Here is a 19092-nt window from a genome sequence, read left to right on the forward strand (position 1 = left end):
TGATTTGAAGCAGTATGGAAAAACACCATCTGAAATAGAATTGCTGTTCAACACTGTCTGTTGAGCCCAGATTCACATTGGAGTTTGGGCTGGACAAATGTACCACTATCACCATCAAATGAGGTAAAATAGTGAAACTGAAGGAATCAAGATGCCCTATGGAAACAACATCAAGAATGTAGATGAAGACAATTACTACAAGTGCCTGGACATTCTTCAGACTGACAACATCAAGCACACTGGAGAAAAAGGTTAGAAATGAACATATCAAGAGAGTGAAGATTTTAAAGTCCAAAGTCATTGGACGAAGTACCATCAACACAATTAACAGCAGGCATTAAATGCACAGAGGAAATAGTGGACTGAACTCAAGCAGAACTAAAAGCCACGGATAGGAGGACCAGAAAAATAATGATAATGAATCATGCCCTTCATCCTCACAGTGATGCTGACAGACTCTACATACCAAGGAAAATAGATAGGCATGGAATGTCATAAGTATATAAGTATATTGAAGGGGAAAAAAGGGCATTGTAAGAATATCTGAAGGGGAGTGAAAAAGATGCCAGGAAAACCTATATCAGGAAGACCTACTGGGTACTGGAAAGACCAAACCAGCCTACAAGAAAGATCAAATGAAGAACAGAAATGAGACATGGGAAGACAAAGTATTACATAGTCAGCGTATTAAAAAAATAGACAAAGCTGATAATAAAAAGACTTGGCAATGGCTAAGAGCAGGAAAGTTGAAGAAAGAGACCGAGGGGCTAATTCTAGCTGCACAAGATCAAGCCTGAAGTAGACATGAATACAAGGTCAGAATTGAGAAGACGGGAAAAGATAGCAAGTGCTGCCTTTGTAAAGAAGCTGAAGAAATGGTGGACCACCTGATTAGCTGCTGCAAGTAGAGTGCACAAACTGATTAAAAACAACAGCATGATGTAATAGCCACAATGGTGCATTGCAAAATCTGCAAAAAAATACCACTTGCCTGCAAGCGAGAACCGATGGGACCAGGAAATAAAGGCATAGAAAATGAAGAAGCTAAAGTGTTCTGGGACTTTAGAACTCAAACAAACAGGCACCTGCTATATAAAAAGCCAATTGTCGATAAGAAATACAAAACAATCTGGATAGTGGATGTGGCAATACCTAGAGAAAGTAGAAGAGAAGAGAAAGATTGGAGAAGATAACACAATATGAAAACCAGCAAATAGAAATAGAACAATTGTGACAAAAGAAAGCAAACTATACCAATAGCAATAGACAGCTTGGATGAAATCCCAAAACAACTGGAACGCCACTTGGAAAAGCATTGGCAATGACAAAATTACCATTGGTTAATTGCAAAAGGCAACTTTACTCACAACAGCCTATGCCCAGTGACAATCTCCCTAAAACCATCAAACATTAACATCTGCCCATCCCAGGTCTTGGGAAGGACTCAACAGGTTGAACGAAAATGCCCATCCATTCTGAACATCTGGCTGACTGTTCAGTGAATCATAATAATAGCTACCTTGATGTTTTTGTGGAGCTTGCATACTTTGAGGAAGATGACAGCTATGCCAGAGGTTTAACCACACTGGCAGGTTTCATCAGCGGAGTCGGACAAAGAGTGTCTCTCCCACAGCCATGAAATTGTTTTTATTCTGAAGCATCAGATCTCTGAAAACCTAAAACACAGACTACTGTAATAAGATTGGAAGGGATTCTGGAGGTATTCTATGTCTAACCCTCTAGGTGTTCTAGATCCAACAATGACTATACCCAAACTGGTAAAGTAATACTAAAGTACTACCTTTTAGTAAGATAGAAAAATGTGAGCTAGACAACATCACCACCAGAGGGATTTATTACTGGCTGATCAACTGCACTTAACACGTAGTCCCCAATGAAACTACATCTAAATGCTGTGAGGTAGCAAAAGGTTCTGTCTTAGGCCCAGTGCTCTTAACACCTTCATAAATGGTTTAGAAGAGGGAAGGGAAGGGGAATTTATCAGATTTGCAGACAACACCAAAGCTGGGGAGAATAGCCAACAGTTTAGAAGACAGACCCAAGATATAGAAGGATCTTGACAGACTTGAACACTGCACCGTATCCATCAAAATGCAATTCATTGGTGAGAAAAATAAGATCTTACATTTAGGCAAGAAAAGGCAAATGTTCAGGTATAGAATCGGTGGCCCTTGGCTCAACAGCCGTAACTGTGACAGGGATCTAGGTGTTGTAATGGACAATCACTTAAGTATGGCTTGTGCTGCAGTTGCAACTGCCAATGCAGTCTTAGGCTGTGGATAGAGGAACAGTATTAAGATTGTGTGAAGTGTTAGTTCTGCTTTATACTACAGTGGAAAGACCACCCAGTTCTGGTCTCCATGATGCATAGAAGATGTTGAGACTCTAGAGTGCAGAGAAGAGCAACAAAGATGATTAGAGATCTGGAGGCTAAGTCTTACGACGATTGGTTAAAGGAACTAGGGGTGTCTAGCCTAACCAAGAAAAGGATTAGGAGTGTCATGATAGCTGTCTGCCAATACTTGAGGGACTGCCATAGAGAAAAGGGGGCTGACCTATTCTCCAAAGCATTGAGGGAACAGGACAAGACGTAACCAACAGAAAATCATCAAGGAGGGATCCAACCTAGAATTGTGGAGAAATTTCCTGATAGTGAGAATAATGAATCAGTGGAAAGTCTTGCCTCTGGAACTTGTGGGGATCCATCCCTGGAGGTTTTTAACAAGTGACTGGACAGCCATTTGTCCAGAAAGTTATAGGGTCTTCTGCTCAAACAGTAGATTGGACTGGAAGATCTCCAAGGTCTCTTCCAACTCTGTTATTCTGTATTCTATAAGTCTCTTTTTATTTACAACTATATTTATTAAACATCATGGGCTTGATTACATTGTCTACTCTCTCTTGTTGCTATATTGAGCCTGAGCTACTCTCTCTTGTTGCTATATTGAGCCTGTCTGCTGTCTTTTTCTCCTCTTTCCCTTCTGCTGTTTTCTCTTGTAAGAGAAAGATGTACATCTTTGTGTTGCCATGAAAAACATAATAGTCCTGGCTTGTTCATTTTCCTAACACACCCCATCCTCATCTTTGGACAGTATATGAAATCTAACTTCTTCTGGTGAACGACAATCTTGCTCTACAGCCTAAGCCTCAAAATTTGCAGGCATGTCCGACTCACAGACTTCTTGAAATAAAACCCCTTTTAAACATTGGGAGAAAAAAGGAGTCTCAAATTCTTTCCACAAAGACTCAAAAGGGATCTAAGTGATGGGGATTCAGCTTTTGCAGAGAAACACCACCGGCAACTTTGACAAAAGAAAGTAATGAGTGGGAGCGTCATACAACTATAAATGGATCTAAAAGTGCACATCATAGCTTATATATTTAAATATACTTTTGTTTTGGTTAAATTTTAGTTTTCTGCCACAGCATGAAACTTTATTTTCATGTTTGGTTTGCTTCTTCTGAACAGTGAGTGTACCAGAGAATATTTTAAGAAATGCATGTTTTGCAAGCAATACTGTTTCAGTCCCTAATGGTGCACATACTATATTATGACATGTTACTTGTGGGGTGATCTGAACTATGATCTGTGCCTGACCATATTTGACCAATGAGTCTGGGACTGAGCGCTTGGTGATACCTTGATCCAAACACCGAGAGTCTTTTTAAATCTCTGACAGGCTCTGGGTTTTATTATTACACCACATCAAAGGTACAAGCTTTGAAACATTTAAACAAGAAACAAAATGATCTACAAGTCTAAACTTAATAGTACAACATCCACATTACCATATTAATTTGTGGTTAAAATAAATTATTTCATAATATTAAGAAGCACTGATGGTAACAATTTAAATTCCAGTGGTTAAATGCATAATTTTCTTCTCAGTTCTATTCTATTTATTTATTATACAGCCAAAAATAAAACCTCCATATCCAATATTCATAAACAAATGTCAAAGTTTAAGAACACGAATATGCTTATACACTTACATCCATATAACATGATATGGATGAGTCATACCGCATCAACAAGATCCATGGCTATGAGATCAGTGAGAACCATTTGCTCCATCTTCTACTCAAAAGGAGGACAGTCAGGGTAGGACAGGGGTGTCGAACTTGCAGCGTCATGTGACATGTCATGATGTATCGTGACTTTTTTCCCCTTGCCGGAGCTGCGGTAGGCATGGCTTCCACATGATGCATCTGGCCCGTGGGCCAGCAGTTTGACACCCCTGGTGTAGGATCTTTTGGAGGAAAAAACAATATCACAGTTGATATATATGGGGCTCCAATTTGGGATTTCAGTAAACTAGAAGAATTAGAAGTGGTCCAGATTAAATTTGAAAGATCAATTTCAGCCTTACCCCCATTGTATATCTGCAGCAATACTGAGATTAGATGCCCTTCCATCAATAAATATAAGGGTAAAGAAAGCTATAATTTTATATTATAGGAAACTAGTCCTCATGCCTGATACTTATTTGGCAAAACAATGCCTTCATGAACAATTTATTGAAAATAGATGGATGAATCTGTTCTACTCACACAATTCTCGTTAGATCAGGAGCTTTCAAGTAACATAAAGTATTATATATTATTGAGAGACTACTTATTTTTTAAAGATTTTCGCCAAGATAGAGAACAGGTATGTAAATTTAAGTTAAGTAAGTGGCACCAACTTTTTAAAGAAGGATAAGGAATGTCATAATATTTACAATCTTTTACATCATGTTCCCCGAGAATGTTGTTCCCCTGTTCCCTTTAAAGAACATTACTCTCAAACAGCCTATTTGGATGGCAGGTATAAAGCATTAGCAAATACACATGTTTATGTATTTGTAATAACTTATAGGTGGAAGATTTGGCCCATTACTTATTATACTGCAAATTTTAACAAGAACCCAGGGCAAGATTCATTACATTCTTGTTAACCCAACTGAATCAATCTAGTTTAGAAGAAAAAAAATCTATTTTATATTGAAAGCATAAACATGTAACAAAACAAGTTGAATTGTTTGCAATGGATACAAGAAAGACACAAAAGCACACCTTGACAAACAGTGAAGTTATTACTATGGGGGATGTATTGAACTGATATGATTGCTATAATTTTATATGTATTTTGCTAAAACCTGTGGTTGCAAATAAATGTTTAAATACAAAAATATGGATGATTATCTTGAGGAAAGTGAGATATATCCAAACAAGTACTGAACACTTACCATTTATTTAATATTACTTAATAGATACCCTACAATGCATAGATTGTATTGAAACTTGTATTTCTCCTTGAAAGTAAAGACAAATGCATTTTTGAAACAACTGTTTTTTAGGGAAATATAATCTTCAGGAATTGAAAATGTTTTAAAAATCACATTTATACTATTAAATCAATAAGATAGAATGTGTAAAGTTGGAGGTATTTAGATCCATTCATTCCCCACTCATAAATAAACAAATAGTACAGCCAATAAGATAGCTTTGTAACAGCACAACATGATAAAAACTCCAGATCATCTCCTCCTCCTCCTCCTCCTCTGCCCCTCCTCCTTTTCCTATAATATTTTTGTCTTTAATGTTGCCTTTAATATAATTAATTCCACAGTACTATTTTATTTATTTAAATATAATCAAGCTATTTTAATTTTCTGTGCAGACAGAATATATACTCTTTGAATTCATGAACCAGGTAAATTATTTCTTTTTAAACTTAGAAATGAGACTCTTGATTTCTTTTGTGCTGATTTACGGCTCCATCTGTGTTGCGTGTTTTCATGAAGGTGCCCTAGTGACTTGATATTTAAGATAAGTTTGTCGTGTATGAATCTTTTAATTAAAATATGAAAACTCAAGGACCCTACTCTATAAATGCAAACATTTTCCAATATTGATATTTGCTAAGGTGCATTCCAGAGTATATACATACTTTTCACTGAAATGGAAAAAATAATTCATCTCATTCCTATAAAAATATTATATATTCATCCTTTTCAAAAGGAGGAAAAATTATTTTAAGTTTCAAAAGGATTGAAATAACTTCATTTAGCATTGAAATAACAAATGTAGTTGTTAATACCATATAACAGAAAGGTATATAAAATAGGATGTATACATTTTACATATATTTCTTACTAAGGTAATATTAGTAAAATATTTGATAAACTAAATAAAATTGTATAACAATCTCAACCTATTTTAGTTTCATATTCAAAATGCATCCAAAACAAGGTATTTTGGGGTGATATTGAAAATACCTATCTGATGTTCCCAAGAGCCGATGTCAAAATAATTACAGATCATATTGAATTAAATATTCAAGATGAAAGTAATACAAATAAAATACCTTATATGCAGCACCACCATGGATGATAGATTTGATGAAAATTCCAAGATCTGCCCCTGTCTCTCGAGATTTGTTGCCTTTTAAGCTCACGCCAAGTCCAGCTGAACCCGAATCATTCAAAGGAATTTCAAAAGTCAATTGCTCTGTTGCCTCGAATGAAAAAATGTTGCAACATGGTTCTCCTTTCTGTTGGATGAACAGAGAAAGCAGAACATGTGACAAAAAATAGCAGGCAAATACTTTTTTCCTCTGATCATACAAGATTAAGAATGGAGAGGAATACCTCAAGAGACAGAGAATGTCTTTCATTTAACTACATTGTAATTGGGAATCAGAATGAAAAGTCTGTCTTGAAAAGTAGGCCAAACAATATTTATTTCATAGTATTTCAAATTTCTTGCATTCTGTAAGCAAAAGTGATACAGAGGCTAACTAATTTTTTATCATACAGCCCTGAAGGAATCATTGGATGCGGTCATATATTCTCCGAGTCATTAACAAGAGTAAAGAGTAACTATGATGCCATATAAGAACAGCAGAGAAGTCTGATGATGAGATGAATTGCAGCCATCAAAATTGTTTCACATCATTTACACTATGCACAGTATGTCAATTCATTATAATGTTTAAAATATTTTAAATCTGTTGATCATCATATTTACTATTTTTAGGGCAATTGATTATTTTAGGTGTGTTATCATTTTCCCTACCTAACAGTGAAAGCTTATGCTTTTTAATTAAATTTATTAATTATCAGATTACTGATGTTTTACTATCCTAGATAAATATGAGTGTCCGCCTATGACATATACTATTTCATGCTTTCTATTTAATAAACATGTTAATAAACAGTGTATTCTACATTTTTGCCTAAAAATTTCAAGGCAGAAGGAGGACTGTAGGGACCATGCAACCCTTTCTCCCTTTCTCTTATTGACAAGCTTTGTCTTTATTGTATATGATGTGTTTCATGCCCATTTTTATTGGTACTTCTTCAAATTTCTTACACTTATTTTATGATTCCCACAATCAAGAATCACACAATAAACTCAATCTCCTTATATAAAAACATAATATTGATAGGATTTCACTTTCTTGGAACTTCCTTTATGAAAATGCCACTCATATCAGTGAGCAATAACACATCCACCAATACTGCAAATTAAAACTGTTTATTTTTGTTCCTGTGAAAAACAAAAATAAACAACAATTCTTCAATTTGAAAAACATGTTATTTCAAAGAGGGAGAAAAAAGTCAGGCTCTACTGAACTATAAACGTCAATTCGTATGTAACAAGAACAAATATTTCATTTATTTAATGAATGCATTTTGCTTAATTGGAAAACATAAAAATGACTTGATGTTGATATTAATAATATGCTACTGTATAATCTAACAGCCTACCTCTACTGTTTTTTTCTACACCCAAAGCTAGTCTCAAAAATGAAATATGCATGTGCACTATGCACGTTTTAAACATTGAAAAGAATTGTATACAGTATTTTAGAAAATAAGATGTACACTGAAATGTAATAATACAATGTATCATATGAAAGTTTGGAATTATTTTAATAATAAACAGTGACTGTCTAGTATAAATAGATCTGCTGATATTTAAGCTTCTTGACATCAGAGACTCATCTCTCCATGACAGCTAAGGGCTGGGGCTGTCCTGTACAATTTATAAACCACAACAATGGTTATCAAATGGAAATAAGTGAATCAGAAAAAGAATCTGTACATATTATGCATGGCTCGTAATCTGCTTTGTTGATCTCTTCCTCCTTGACTATCTGAAGAATTTTATGGAGATCATTCCAAATTTTATGTGAATTTAATATAAACTGTAATATTCAGCACCTCTCCCCCCCCAACAAATTATCCTTCCCTCAGATATTCTGCTTTTCTTATTAGTACAGTATAGTATCTTCTCTGGTTTACTCTTGTTTAGGAAATCATCATCCATATCTTGCTTATCCAAATTCATCTGTCACCAAATATTGAATAATGTTTCCCACTCAGCATCACCATCTTTGTTTCCTTAAACCATCTGCAATGATAGACAATAGTCCATGACTAATTCTTTCTCCACAGCATTCAGAATATTCAAAGTGTAAAGCATCAGGACAAGGACTAAGCTCCATATTTCTATCTTAGCCATATGCAAGAGCTCTGGCAGAGCCAGCATTTTTTTTTCTTTGAGTAAAAGTAGTTTCACAGCATCCTCACTCAGCCCACCTTGTACATAAAGATATAACTTGCTTTTTTAAAATCCATGTACGTTTTGCCACTCTTTTAAAGCTGGTTTGTTTGTTTGCTTATTTATTTATTGTTTTATATACTGCTGCATTCCGAACAATTCCTGTTTGCTTTACAAATATAAGATTACATAAAAACATGCAAACAATAAAATCCAGAAATCAACCCATCATCCATAATTAGTGGGAACAGCTCTTACAGGTTGAAATAGCTTGAATTCAGCTTGATAGCCTTCCTAAAAGCAAACAGGAGGATGTTGTCCAAATCTTAAGGAGACTGTTTCTCCTCAGACCCATGGCCTGAGTGAATTTGAGCAACTTTGCCAGCAAAGTGTTATGTGATTGACTCATTGGGGCTGTTTGGCAAATCTTCTTGCTCATCACTCCCATAAGGGAGCAAGTCTGCTATTAGACAGATCAAACTAGGAAATCAATTCCACAGATAAGCTAGAACTATTTTTATTGACATTGTTATAACAACAGAATCTTGCATAGCTGTTCTGTAGTTCTACCTCTTTCTTACTGTGAATTACAAAAATATCCTCCTGTGCCACTTCCAAATGTTATCTCATTATAGAGTTAAAAAATGCTTCAGCCCCTTTTCCCTAGGCTAGGCATGTCAAACTGCTGGCCCATGGGCCGGATGCATCACGCCGAAACCATGCCCACGATACGTTGCGATACGTTGCGCGACGTCATGTAACGTCGCAAGTTTGACATGCCTGCCCTAGGCAATGGACCCTACATATCTCCATCAAGGTCATCTTCTTTACTGTCTACATTTGCCCTTATTGATATGATTGGCTCAGTTTACCTATACTCAGTCAAGTTCAATCTTAGTCTTCTTCCCCTAGCACTCCAGGTGCTTCTTCTAAAACTTCATTTGCTGGAAGTCCCTGCTTAGTCCAAAATTCCCAGGATTTGCAAACAGGTTGCTCAAATATTATATCTTGCCTTTGAGAATAAGAACATAATCAGAGGCTCAGCATTATTACCTTTCAAGGTGGTTGAAAAATGCCCAAAATCCATTAGAATCCATGAGACACCTAAGAGAAACCATCTTAATCATTATCACTTATGGAAGTCACCAGCAGCCAGGAGATTATCCATATTAGGAAGTGATCTCATCATAGCAAAAGTCTATGTACAATGTCCTTCATCATCCATTCACATACCAACTCAATCTATAACAACTATGGAGATCATGAATTTCTGACTACCCTAGAAGTGGAATGTACTCTTACTTTACTACCTTAATATGCTCTCAGGTGCATCCCTATCAGCACAGAGTTGCAATTATCATGCCTTCACAGTATGCTCAATTTTAACATGCTTTTAAGGTAGACATAAGGAAGTGATCACATATCCTCTAAAAAAAACCTTAAGAATTAAAGAGAAATCTATGACATTAACATAGAAGAACAGCAATGAAGATCTTGTGCCATACTATAAATACCCTATAGTTAATTTTTCCTAACAAACAAAATATGCAGATTTCTTAGGACACACTTTGACATAGCAATTTATTTCTATTTAATATTTAGATAAATGCATCTGTTAATTTTGTTAAGTTGTACTAAACTGCTAATTTTTTCTTCCCAATTTCACTAGTGCAGTAAAATTAATGGCAATACCCCAGTTAAATTAATATATGTATTGTAATGCCATTCTGTAACAATATCTTATGCAACTATTTATATTCTTTATACTTTTCATCATAAAAATTGCACTTTAATCTGTAATTAACCATTCAATATGAGTATTTTAATATTTATTATATATATATATACTGTATATATAACTGGTCATAACTAATAGAAGCCATTGTTGGTCGTCCCAAATAATATTTTTCTTTAAAAGTTAAAAAGTACATTTTAGAAAAGGATGCTGAAAACAACTTCAAATACAACTTCGCTCCTGCTATGTAGCTATATAATTAAATTCCCAAAAATATTCAATGGTAAAACATGCAATTTTGTGTGCTGTAGTGTTTCATACTTCTATTAAGATTTATTAGTTTATTAAAACAGAATTATTGGTCAGATTAGCTCTTTGAACCAATCTTTTGGTTATGATCAAATTATTCAGAATGCTAGCTGTAGCAAAATAGTTGTTAAATGTGCTGGAGTGAAATGACAAATGTAAACATACTAAATCATTTTCAAACATTAGATGGCTTATAAGCTCTCCACTAATACTAAGTTTGTTATCTGTAACATTTCAGAGTTACTTATCTCTTTGGAACAGGGGTGTCAAACAGCTGGCCCATGGGCCGGATGTGTCATGCTGAAACTGCACCCACCCCATTGCCGGCAACGGAGAAAAAGTCGTGATACGTCATGACATGTCACGTGACGTTGCGAGTTTGACACCCCTGCATTATAAAGTGGTCTGGAAATGATTTTCCCGTCAAATAACCTATGAGAGCAACTACTCGTTTTTTTGTTGATTAATACTGAACACACATACTAACATATAATAGTTCATTTATGGATCATATTGAATGAAAGATTGTAAAAGGTACAGCCTCAAAGACTCCTGCGAGGAGGAAGATGTATTAGACAACCTCACTGACTTTTTACAAATGATGAGTCAGACCCTTGGGACCTTTTGCCTAAGAATCTCATCTAGATGCCCCAGTATTTAGCTTATTAAAAGCTAAAGAGGTGCCGAAGGGTTCTCTTAAAAGAGAAAAGCCTATTTCAGAGTAGCTCACTAGAACTGGACAACTTTGCAGCCAAACCAAGCTTCATGAATGCCGGTTCTTTGACAGTAATTTGAAGAAGTATGTTGGGCCTAGCATGAGCAACCTTCTGCTATTCACTAAAGCAGCTTCTCTTTTTTCAGGCTTTCACGTGAGCCTGAAAAAAAAAAAAGTCTCATTGACTTTAATTGATCAGCTCCTTAAAATAGTCAAAATTGTTTTTTGAAAGGTTTTCTAGAAAAAGACAGAGGCTGCTTTAATGAATAGCAAAGAGGTGCTGTACTTGTAAGAAATCCAAAGGTTTCTTTTTTGGATATGTTTTAGAATGGACATAATATTACTAGGCACATCTTCCTGTATAAAGTTCACTATTTCAGATAAGCTCTTCTACTACTTGCAACTTATTACTCTTACATCCTGTAGGCTGCATGGAATATACTATAAAGTGCAGACTGTATTTATTTCAGTTAATCCCATGTTAGTTGCTAAATGTAGTATTAGAGAAATAATCTCAGACGTCATTGGTTCTCCTCCAGGCTGATGTGTCTTCTCCATGTTATTTGCTCTTTTAATGTAGTGGTATTGACTTTGTCTCATTCTCTTCTCCCCCCCCCCCCTTCAGTTTCAGGAATAATACAAAGGAAATACTTCCAACCCAACAAATGTAGAAAGGTAGAAAGATTGGAAAGGTTCTATTCTGTGGCTGGCACACAACGAATATAGCTTTACAGCCTTTTATTGGAGGACTGAAGGCCCCAAATGAGGGTAGATGCAGTTATCATGATTTAGTCAACAGGAATAGGGTGCTGAGTGAGAAATGACACAGACTAGTTCTCATCAGCAAAGGAAAGGGTTTTATAGCATTCTTGTCTTGATACAAGAACAATCCACTGTATTCTACTTTGTCCTTAACTACTCCACTCTGGATGTATTTTCCATTTTAACTCACTTCCAGATCCGGCATATAAATTGTTTGGATGCCCAAAGGAGAACAAGCCTGATGTGACATGTTCTCCATTGACACATTTTTGCTATAATTGATTGAATAGGATAGAGCTGGAAGGGACCTTGGAGGTCTTCTAGTCCAGCCTTCTGCTCAAGCAGGAGAAGCTATACCATATCAGACAAGTGACTGTGTAGCCTTAAAAATCTCCAGTGGTGGAGCACCCATAATTTCTGGAGGCAAGCTGTTCCACTGGTTAATTGTCCTCACTGTCAGGGAGTTTCTCCTTAATTCCAAGTTGCTTCTCTCTTTGATCAGTTTCCAACCATTGTTTCTTGTCCTGCCCTCTGGTGCTTTGGTGAATAACATGACCCCCTCTTCTTTGTGGCAGTCTCTCAAATACTGGAATACTGCTATCATGTCTCCCCTATTTCTTCTTTTCTTTAGACTAGCTAAACCCAAATCCTGCAGCCGTTCTTCGTATGTTTTAGTCTCCAAACCTTTGATCGTCTTAGTTGCTCTTCTCTGAATTTTTTCCAAGGTTTCAACATCTTTTTTGTGATATGGTGACCAAAATTGGCTGCAGTATTCCAGGTGTGGTCTTACTAGGGTTTTATAAAGCAGTACTAATACTTTGTGTGATCTATGCCTCTGTTTATACAATCCAGGATTGTATTAGCTTTTTTGGCTCAGAGTCAAGAGATTGTCCACTAGGACTCCAAGGTCCCTCTCACAGTTGCTGTTTTTAAGCCAGGTCTCGCCCAATCTGTACTTATACCTTTGATTTTTCCTGCCTAAATGTAAAACTTTGCTTTTCTCCACATTGAAACTCATTTTGTTGGATAGGGCCCATTGTTCAAGTTTGTCAAGATATTTTTGGATCCTTAGTTTGTCTTCTGGGTGTTGGCTCTTTCTGCCAATTTAGTGTCATCTGCAAATTTGATGAGTTCCCCTTCAATTCCCTCATCAATGTCATTTATGAAGATATTGAAGAGTACTGGACCTAAGACAGAACCACTGCTTACTTCTCTCCATGTGGATGTAGTGCTATTGAGGACTACTCATTGAGTACGGTTTGCCAGCCATCTACAGATCCATCTGGTGGTGATGTTGTCTATTCCACCATTTTCTAGCTTACCAAGGAGTAGGCTGAGGTCTACTTTATCAAATGCCTTACTGAAATCTAAATATACTACGTCCACAGCATTTTGCTAGTCTACTAGTTTAGTCACTTTATCAAAGAATGAGATAAGATTGGTTTGGCATGATCTGTTTTTAACAAACCCGTGCTGGCTACTAGTTATAACTTTGTTTGATTCTAGTTGTTCACAGATCTGTTTTTTTATTATCTTTTCTAGGATCTTCCCAGATATTGATATTAAACTGATTGGTCTGTAGTTTCCTGGGTCCATTTTTTTCCTTTCTTGAAGTTGGGAACCACACAGCCCTTTTCCAATCCTCAGGTATTTCCCCGGTGCTCCAGGATTTTTTTTTTTTTAATTGAAAATTTTTTATAAGTTTTTACAAAAAAACAGAAGAAAATAACAATACAAAAACAGAAAACAACATATACAAAAAACTAAACATAACATCCCCTTCCCCATCCCGCCCCCAAAACACCCCCCCTTCCCCCCCCGAGCTTCCCAGAGCAGAATATAGGCTTAATTAAAAAGGAATTAAAAATATATATATAAAAAAGAAGAAAAAAAAATAAGACTAAAATATATGTATATGTATATAAAAATAAGAATTATGAAAAAGCAATATGATATTTTTTTATATCCAATTTAAATTGTATAAATTCTATCCATTTATCCCAAACAGCAAGAAATTTCTCTTGCATTTGTTCCTTTAAGAAAGCCGAAATCTTTGCCATTTCCGCCAGATAAGACACTTTAAAAAACCATTCCTGCAATGTAGGCAAGGATTCCTTCTTCCAATATTGTCCTACTAACAGCCTTGCGGCTGTAATCAAATTTAACATCAGTATAACCTCCTTTGTATCACAATCAGTAACTATACCCAACAAAAATAACTGCGGAGTAAATTTTACCTTCCTTCTAAAAATTCTCTGAATATTCCACCATATCTTAATCCAAAATGCTTTTATCTCTCTGCACGACCACCAAATGTGGTAATAGGTGGCATCCAAACAACCACATCTCCAACATTTAGGCTGTAAGTCCGGGTACATGAAAGACATTTTTTGTGGGTCAAGGTGCCATCTATAAAACATTTTATAAAAATTCTCCCTTAAATTCTGTGCCTGTGTAAATTTGACATTTCTTACCCAAATGGTTTCCCATGTATCCAATGGGACTGATTCACCAAAGTTTTGGGCCCATCTAATCATACAATCTTTAATTAATTCCGTTTCTGAGTCCAATTCAACTAGCACCCCATAAATTCTCTTAATATGGGCTTGTCTTTGATCCTTCACTTGCTTAATAAGATTTTCATCTTCTCTAAGAAAGCCCAGCTTGCAATCCACCTTCCATCTATCTGCTAGTTGCCTATATTGAAACCAAGAATAAATAATATTTTCTTGTGCTAACTCCTCCCGTAATTTTAATTGCCAATTTTGTCCATCCCATCTAAGTAGCTGTCTATAAGACACCATGTCCATTTTAACACCTCTTTTTATTCCTTCTATCTCATGCCATGGTATAGCCCATAATGGTACTTTAAAATCACTTTTATAATATTTTCTCCAAGTCCTAAGTAAAGAAGTTCTTATAATGTGAGATTTAAAAGCCCAATCCACTTTTTTATTAAATATTAAATAGGCATGCCACCAATAAAGTAAGTCCCCAGTGATGTTATCTGTTTCTAATGCAAAATTATTCAAAAATAATTATGACAGGTTGTGGGTTAGTGTACAGAAAGACCTGAAGAATTGGGAGAAGCTGCAACTATCTCTCATGGGAAGAATTGCAGTGATAAAAATGAATATTCTACCCAAGTTTCTTTTTTTGTTTCAAATGTTACCGATTTTGAAGAATGAGACTAATCTAAGTGAATGGCAGAAGGGTGTTAATAAATTTATTTGGGCAGGGAAAAAGCCAAGGGTTAAGTTTAAAATTATGCAAGACTTCCGTGAGAGAGGTGGACTCAAGGTACCGAATTTGAAATTATATTATGATGCGGTGGCTTTAACACTAATCAGTGACTGGGTAAATTTGACAAATCTCGAGATACTTCATCTAGAGGATTTTTGAAAGATATGGTGCAATGGTTCTGAGATAACATCTGCCAGCTCTTTCAGAACTCTGGGATGTAGTCTGTTGGGTCCCAGTGATTTATATTTGTCAAGGTTGGATAGATGTTCTCTTACCATTTTCCTGCTTATTTTAATTTTTGTTTCTAGTTTGTCTTTTGCAGTGATTTTTTTGGTATGTTGGGCTGTAGTTTCTTTTTGTGTGAAGACTGATGCAAAGAATGAGTTAAGCAGTTCTACTTTTTCCCTATTCCTTGCCATCCTCTCTCTTTAGTGGACCTACAGTTTCCTTAACTTTTTTCTTGTTGTTGTTATGTTGGAAGAAACTTTTATTATCCTTGATTTCTGTTGCAAGTCTTTGTTCGTTCTGAGCTTTTGCTTTCCTGACTTCATCTTTGCATGTTCTGGCTGTCTGCTGATAATCAGCCCTAGTTATGTGCCCCTCTTTCCATTTTTTGTATTTGTCCTTTTTGTCTTTCAGTTTGTGAGAGCGATCTTTGTGCAGCCATGCTGGTTTCTTCTTGAATTCCTTGTTTTTCTTTTCTTTTTTTTCTATAGGCTTCCTATGGAATTGCTCCTTGTATCTGATCCCTGATCTGTTCTCTTGCATCCAATTCTTTTTTGGCTGGAGGGAGGCTGGAACCATGGTTTTGGCAGCTCCTTCCTTTTATATTGTAAATTGGCTGGTCCAGCAGTAAAGTTATTGACCCCGGGAGTATGAAAACCTGGACATTGACTAGACTGTACTTGGTTGAATGCATATAACTGAAAATATAAATGGAAATATCTCCTCTCCTATACTTTTATAGCCTAAAATATAATTGATTAAAAACACTCCCCCCCCTCTGCCCTAGCTTGATTTTTAGGCATGCGCCTCGTCCCCAAAACTAAGGCTTATTTTTGGGGTAGGGTTTATATTAGGCCTACCCCCAAAAATCAAGCTAGAGCTTATTTTGGGGGTAGGTCTTACTTTTGGTGAAACATGGTACCTCTTCACTGAAATCAACTACCGTGTTTCCTCAAAAGTAAGATCTACCAGCTCTGGGTAGGCCACTCTGTAAGATGAAATGTTGGCTACATAGGCCTAAGGCAGACCCAGCTGGGTTGCTCTCATGTTCTCACACATTGATTTGACAAGTTTGGAAGTTTCATGTCATCCATGACAATCGTTCCTGGCCTACAATACATTTTGCAAGGTCATGTTTGTTTGTTTGTTTTAAACACATTTTATTGGTTTTTTTAATTCATGAAAGAAAGTGCTCAGGACAAACTGTGGTGTTTGGGTAATCAAATAACTCAACTCAATACATTCACTGTCCCCTCTCTATTTCTCTCAAATAGCATAATACATTTAAAATGTTCCATTTCTTATTTAAATTTCTGTGACTGCTAAACCTGTTTTAAAACTTTGTAAGTTTACAATTACCATAATCAAATTTAACTTTAAATCAACAAGTTATCAATTCAGGTATCCCTTCCAGATATATTCTAATTCTTAATCTCTCACCTCCCTCATTTTATCACAGGTCTCATTTATTTCTTCTTCCACTACACAATACATATCCTAATTAAGATAAAATATTAATCTACCCTATACATATATAATCCATCAATCGATCAATCTCTTTAAGATAACAAAATAATGTTAAGCCTTGAATCAGTTCAGTTCATTAAACAAAATTCAAATTTCATCCAATTGATTATCATGCCTTATCACATCTATGTTATCATACAAAAACATCATTTTACTAATTTAAAACACTCAATTAATTATTGAAACAATTCAAATCTGAAAAAACCATCATTTTTTCCATTCCAATACATAATGATTTTCATCAAAGTAAACCTATTATTCCAAAAGATACATTCTTAATCTTTTTAAGATATTTGTTCTAATAATCACCCTATTTTTTTCTTACTTCTAACTCTGAATCTTAATCCTTAAAACAGTCCATAAATCAAACATTGCCTTTTAATCCATTACACAATTTTAAATTTCTCTTTTCAGTTTTATTCTGGCTTTTTTTCTGTGCCAGACAGGTTTCCATAACCAAGCTTCCCTTTCAGCCAATAGATCTCTTTATTGCTTGCAGTGCCCTTTGAAAAGGTAAAAGTCCCATCCTCTGCATTAGGCATCTATTTCTCTCATCCTTAAAACTTTGCTGCTTTAAAGTTTCAAGACTCAATCTTTGATTCTTCTGATCCTCAAAGCTATAGATGGAATGTTTATAAGATAAAATAAATTCCTTTTTTATTTCAGCTGTTTCCTCTTCTAGTATGTTTTGATTTATAGAATGGTCAGATGTAGTCTGGAAATCAGTTTGAAGGTTTGAAGTAAGACTTCTGGAACTTAATTCTGTAGTGAACTCTTTCATTGTAGCACATATTTCTGCAGTAGCCTCATAAATCTTTTCCAACATATGTTTGCAGTTTAATTGTAAATAAGATTTCCCCATCTTGATAGTAATTAAAGAGAGTCTCTTTTTTGTTTTTGTGGAGGCTGTATTTAATAAAAGTTAAGCAGTATCCACCCCCACAAATCCCACAGCTGCATCAGCTTATCTTTTCTCTTCAAAAGTAATTTGCAGGTCGAGTCTATTCCATCTCCAAAGAATAATCAGAAGTTGCAATATTAGGTTTTCGCCACTAGATGTCCTCACTAAACTAAAAAAAATCTTTTCCAGACACCATTTTTCCCCTTTTTTCTACCTTTTAAAGTATAATGTGAAAAAAGAAATAATCTTCCAGCATAAAATGATAGTACAGCTCTTAGACAAAAAATTTTCTGTACCCCAAAGCATATGGAAATAAAATATAGTCTTTAAAATTTTGTTCTATTCTTTTGTTCAACACCTTTCTTCCCGAATATGTAGAAGCTGCTTTTTCAAGCCAAGGAAATAATTCCAACAAGGCTCATACAGGCAAAAAAAAAGCAAGATAGAATGAAGAGAGTAGCAAAAAAAGTCTCACCCAGGTTCACCACAGTGGTTTCTTAAAGCTTAGATGTTCTTTGACTTGCGGTTTGGAGCAGCTTAGTGATTGGCCATTTTACTGGCCGATTTTCTTCTCCGTCGGCCCTCAGAGATGGCTTGGACAGCTGGAGGAGCCGCCGCTCCTCCACAGCCAAGCCTCTTTGACAGAAGTCGCATCCTCCAGGGTGCGACTTTCGACCCAGTGGAGGGAAACTAGTCGACGAGGAGACGAGTCTCTTCGTATGGCTAGAGTCACCGCGATCCGGAACCGGAAGCCACAAGGTCATGTTTTTAATTATTATTATTTTATTGGTTTAAAAACAATGACATAAAACAGAAGGTCATGGGCTTGATCATGGCCCATTTGTTTTGATTCTTCATAGCAGTGAGTTAATAACTTATCATAATTCCCCCCTTTGTCTTCTTGCAGGATACAGTTGTATTAATCCTTCTCCTGTTCCACAGTGCCTCTTTCTCAGCTTTGAAGGCTCAGAGGCTATTCAATCTGCAGCTTGAGAATTGTTTTGAGTTCAGGAGGTGCAGAATATTATTTGCTTTTGACAATTGCTCTTGTTATTAGGCCTGCTTTTAGATTCTCTTCTATAAAGTTGCTTTCTTTGTAAGCTC

The 19092-nt window shown here is 35.8% G+C and overlaps 1 protein-coding gene across 4 annotated transcripts in view; it reads right to left on the reverse strand.

Annotated features, from left to right (window-relative positions):
* PARD3B (par-3 family cell polarity regulator beta) overlaps positions 1–19092 on the reverse strand; it is a 461004-nt gene that overhangs the window by 352408 nt on the left and 89504 nt on the right. For all 4 annotated transcript variants that reach the window (XM_039341567.1, XM_039341566.1, XM_039341568.1 and 1 more), the window contains exon 9: positions 6371–6556. In XM_039341567.1, the coding sequence (XP_039197501.1) occupies positions 6371–6556 (186 nt within the window). The remainder of the gene's footprint in view (positions 1–6370; positions 6557–19092) is intronic.

The sequence above is a fragment of the Crotalus tigris genome, unplaced genomic scaffold (assembly GCF_016545835.1).
Source record: "Crotalus tigris isolate CLP2741 ecotype Arizona unplaced genomic scaffold, ASM1654583v1 scf7180000017767.837487, whole genome shotgun sequence".
NCBI classification, from domain to species: domain Eukaryota; kingdom Metazoa; phylum Chordata; class Lepidosauria; order Squamata; family Viperidae; genus Crotalus; species Crotalus tigris.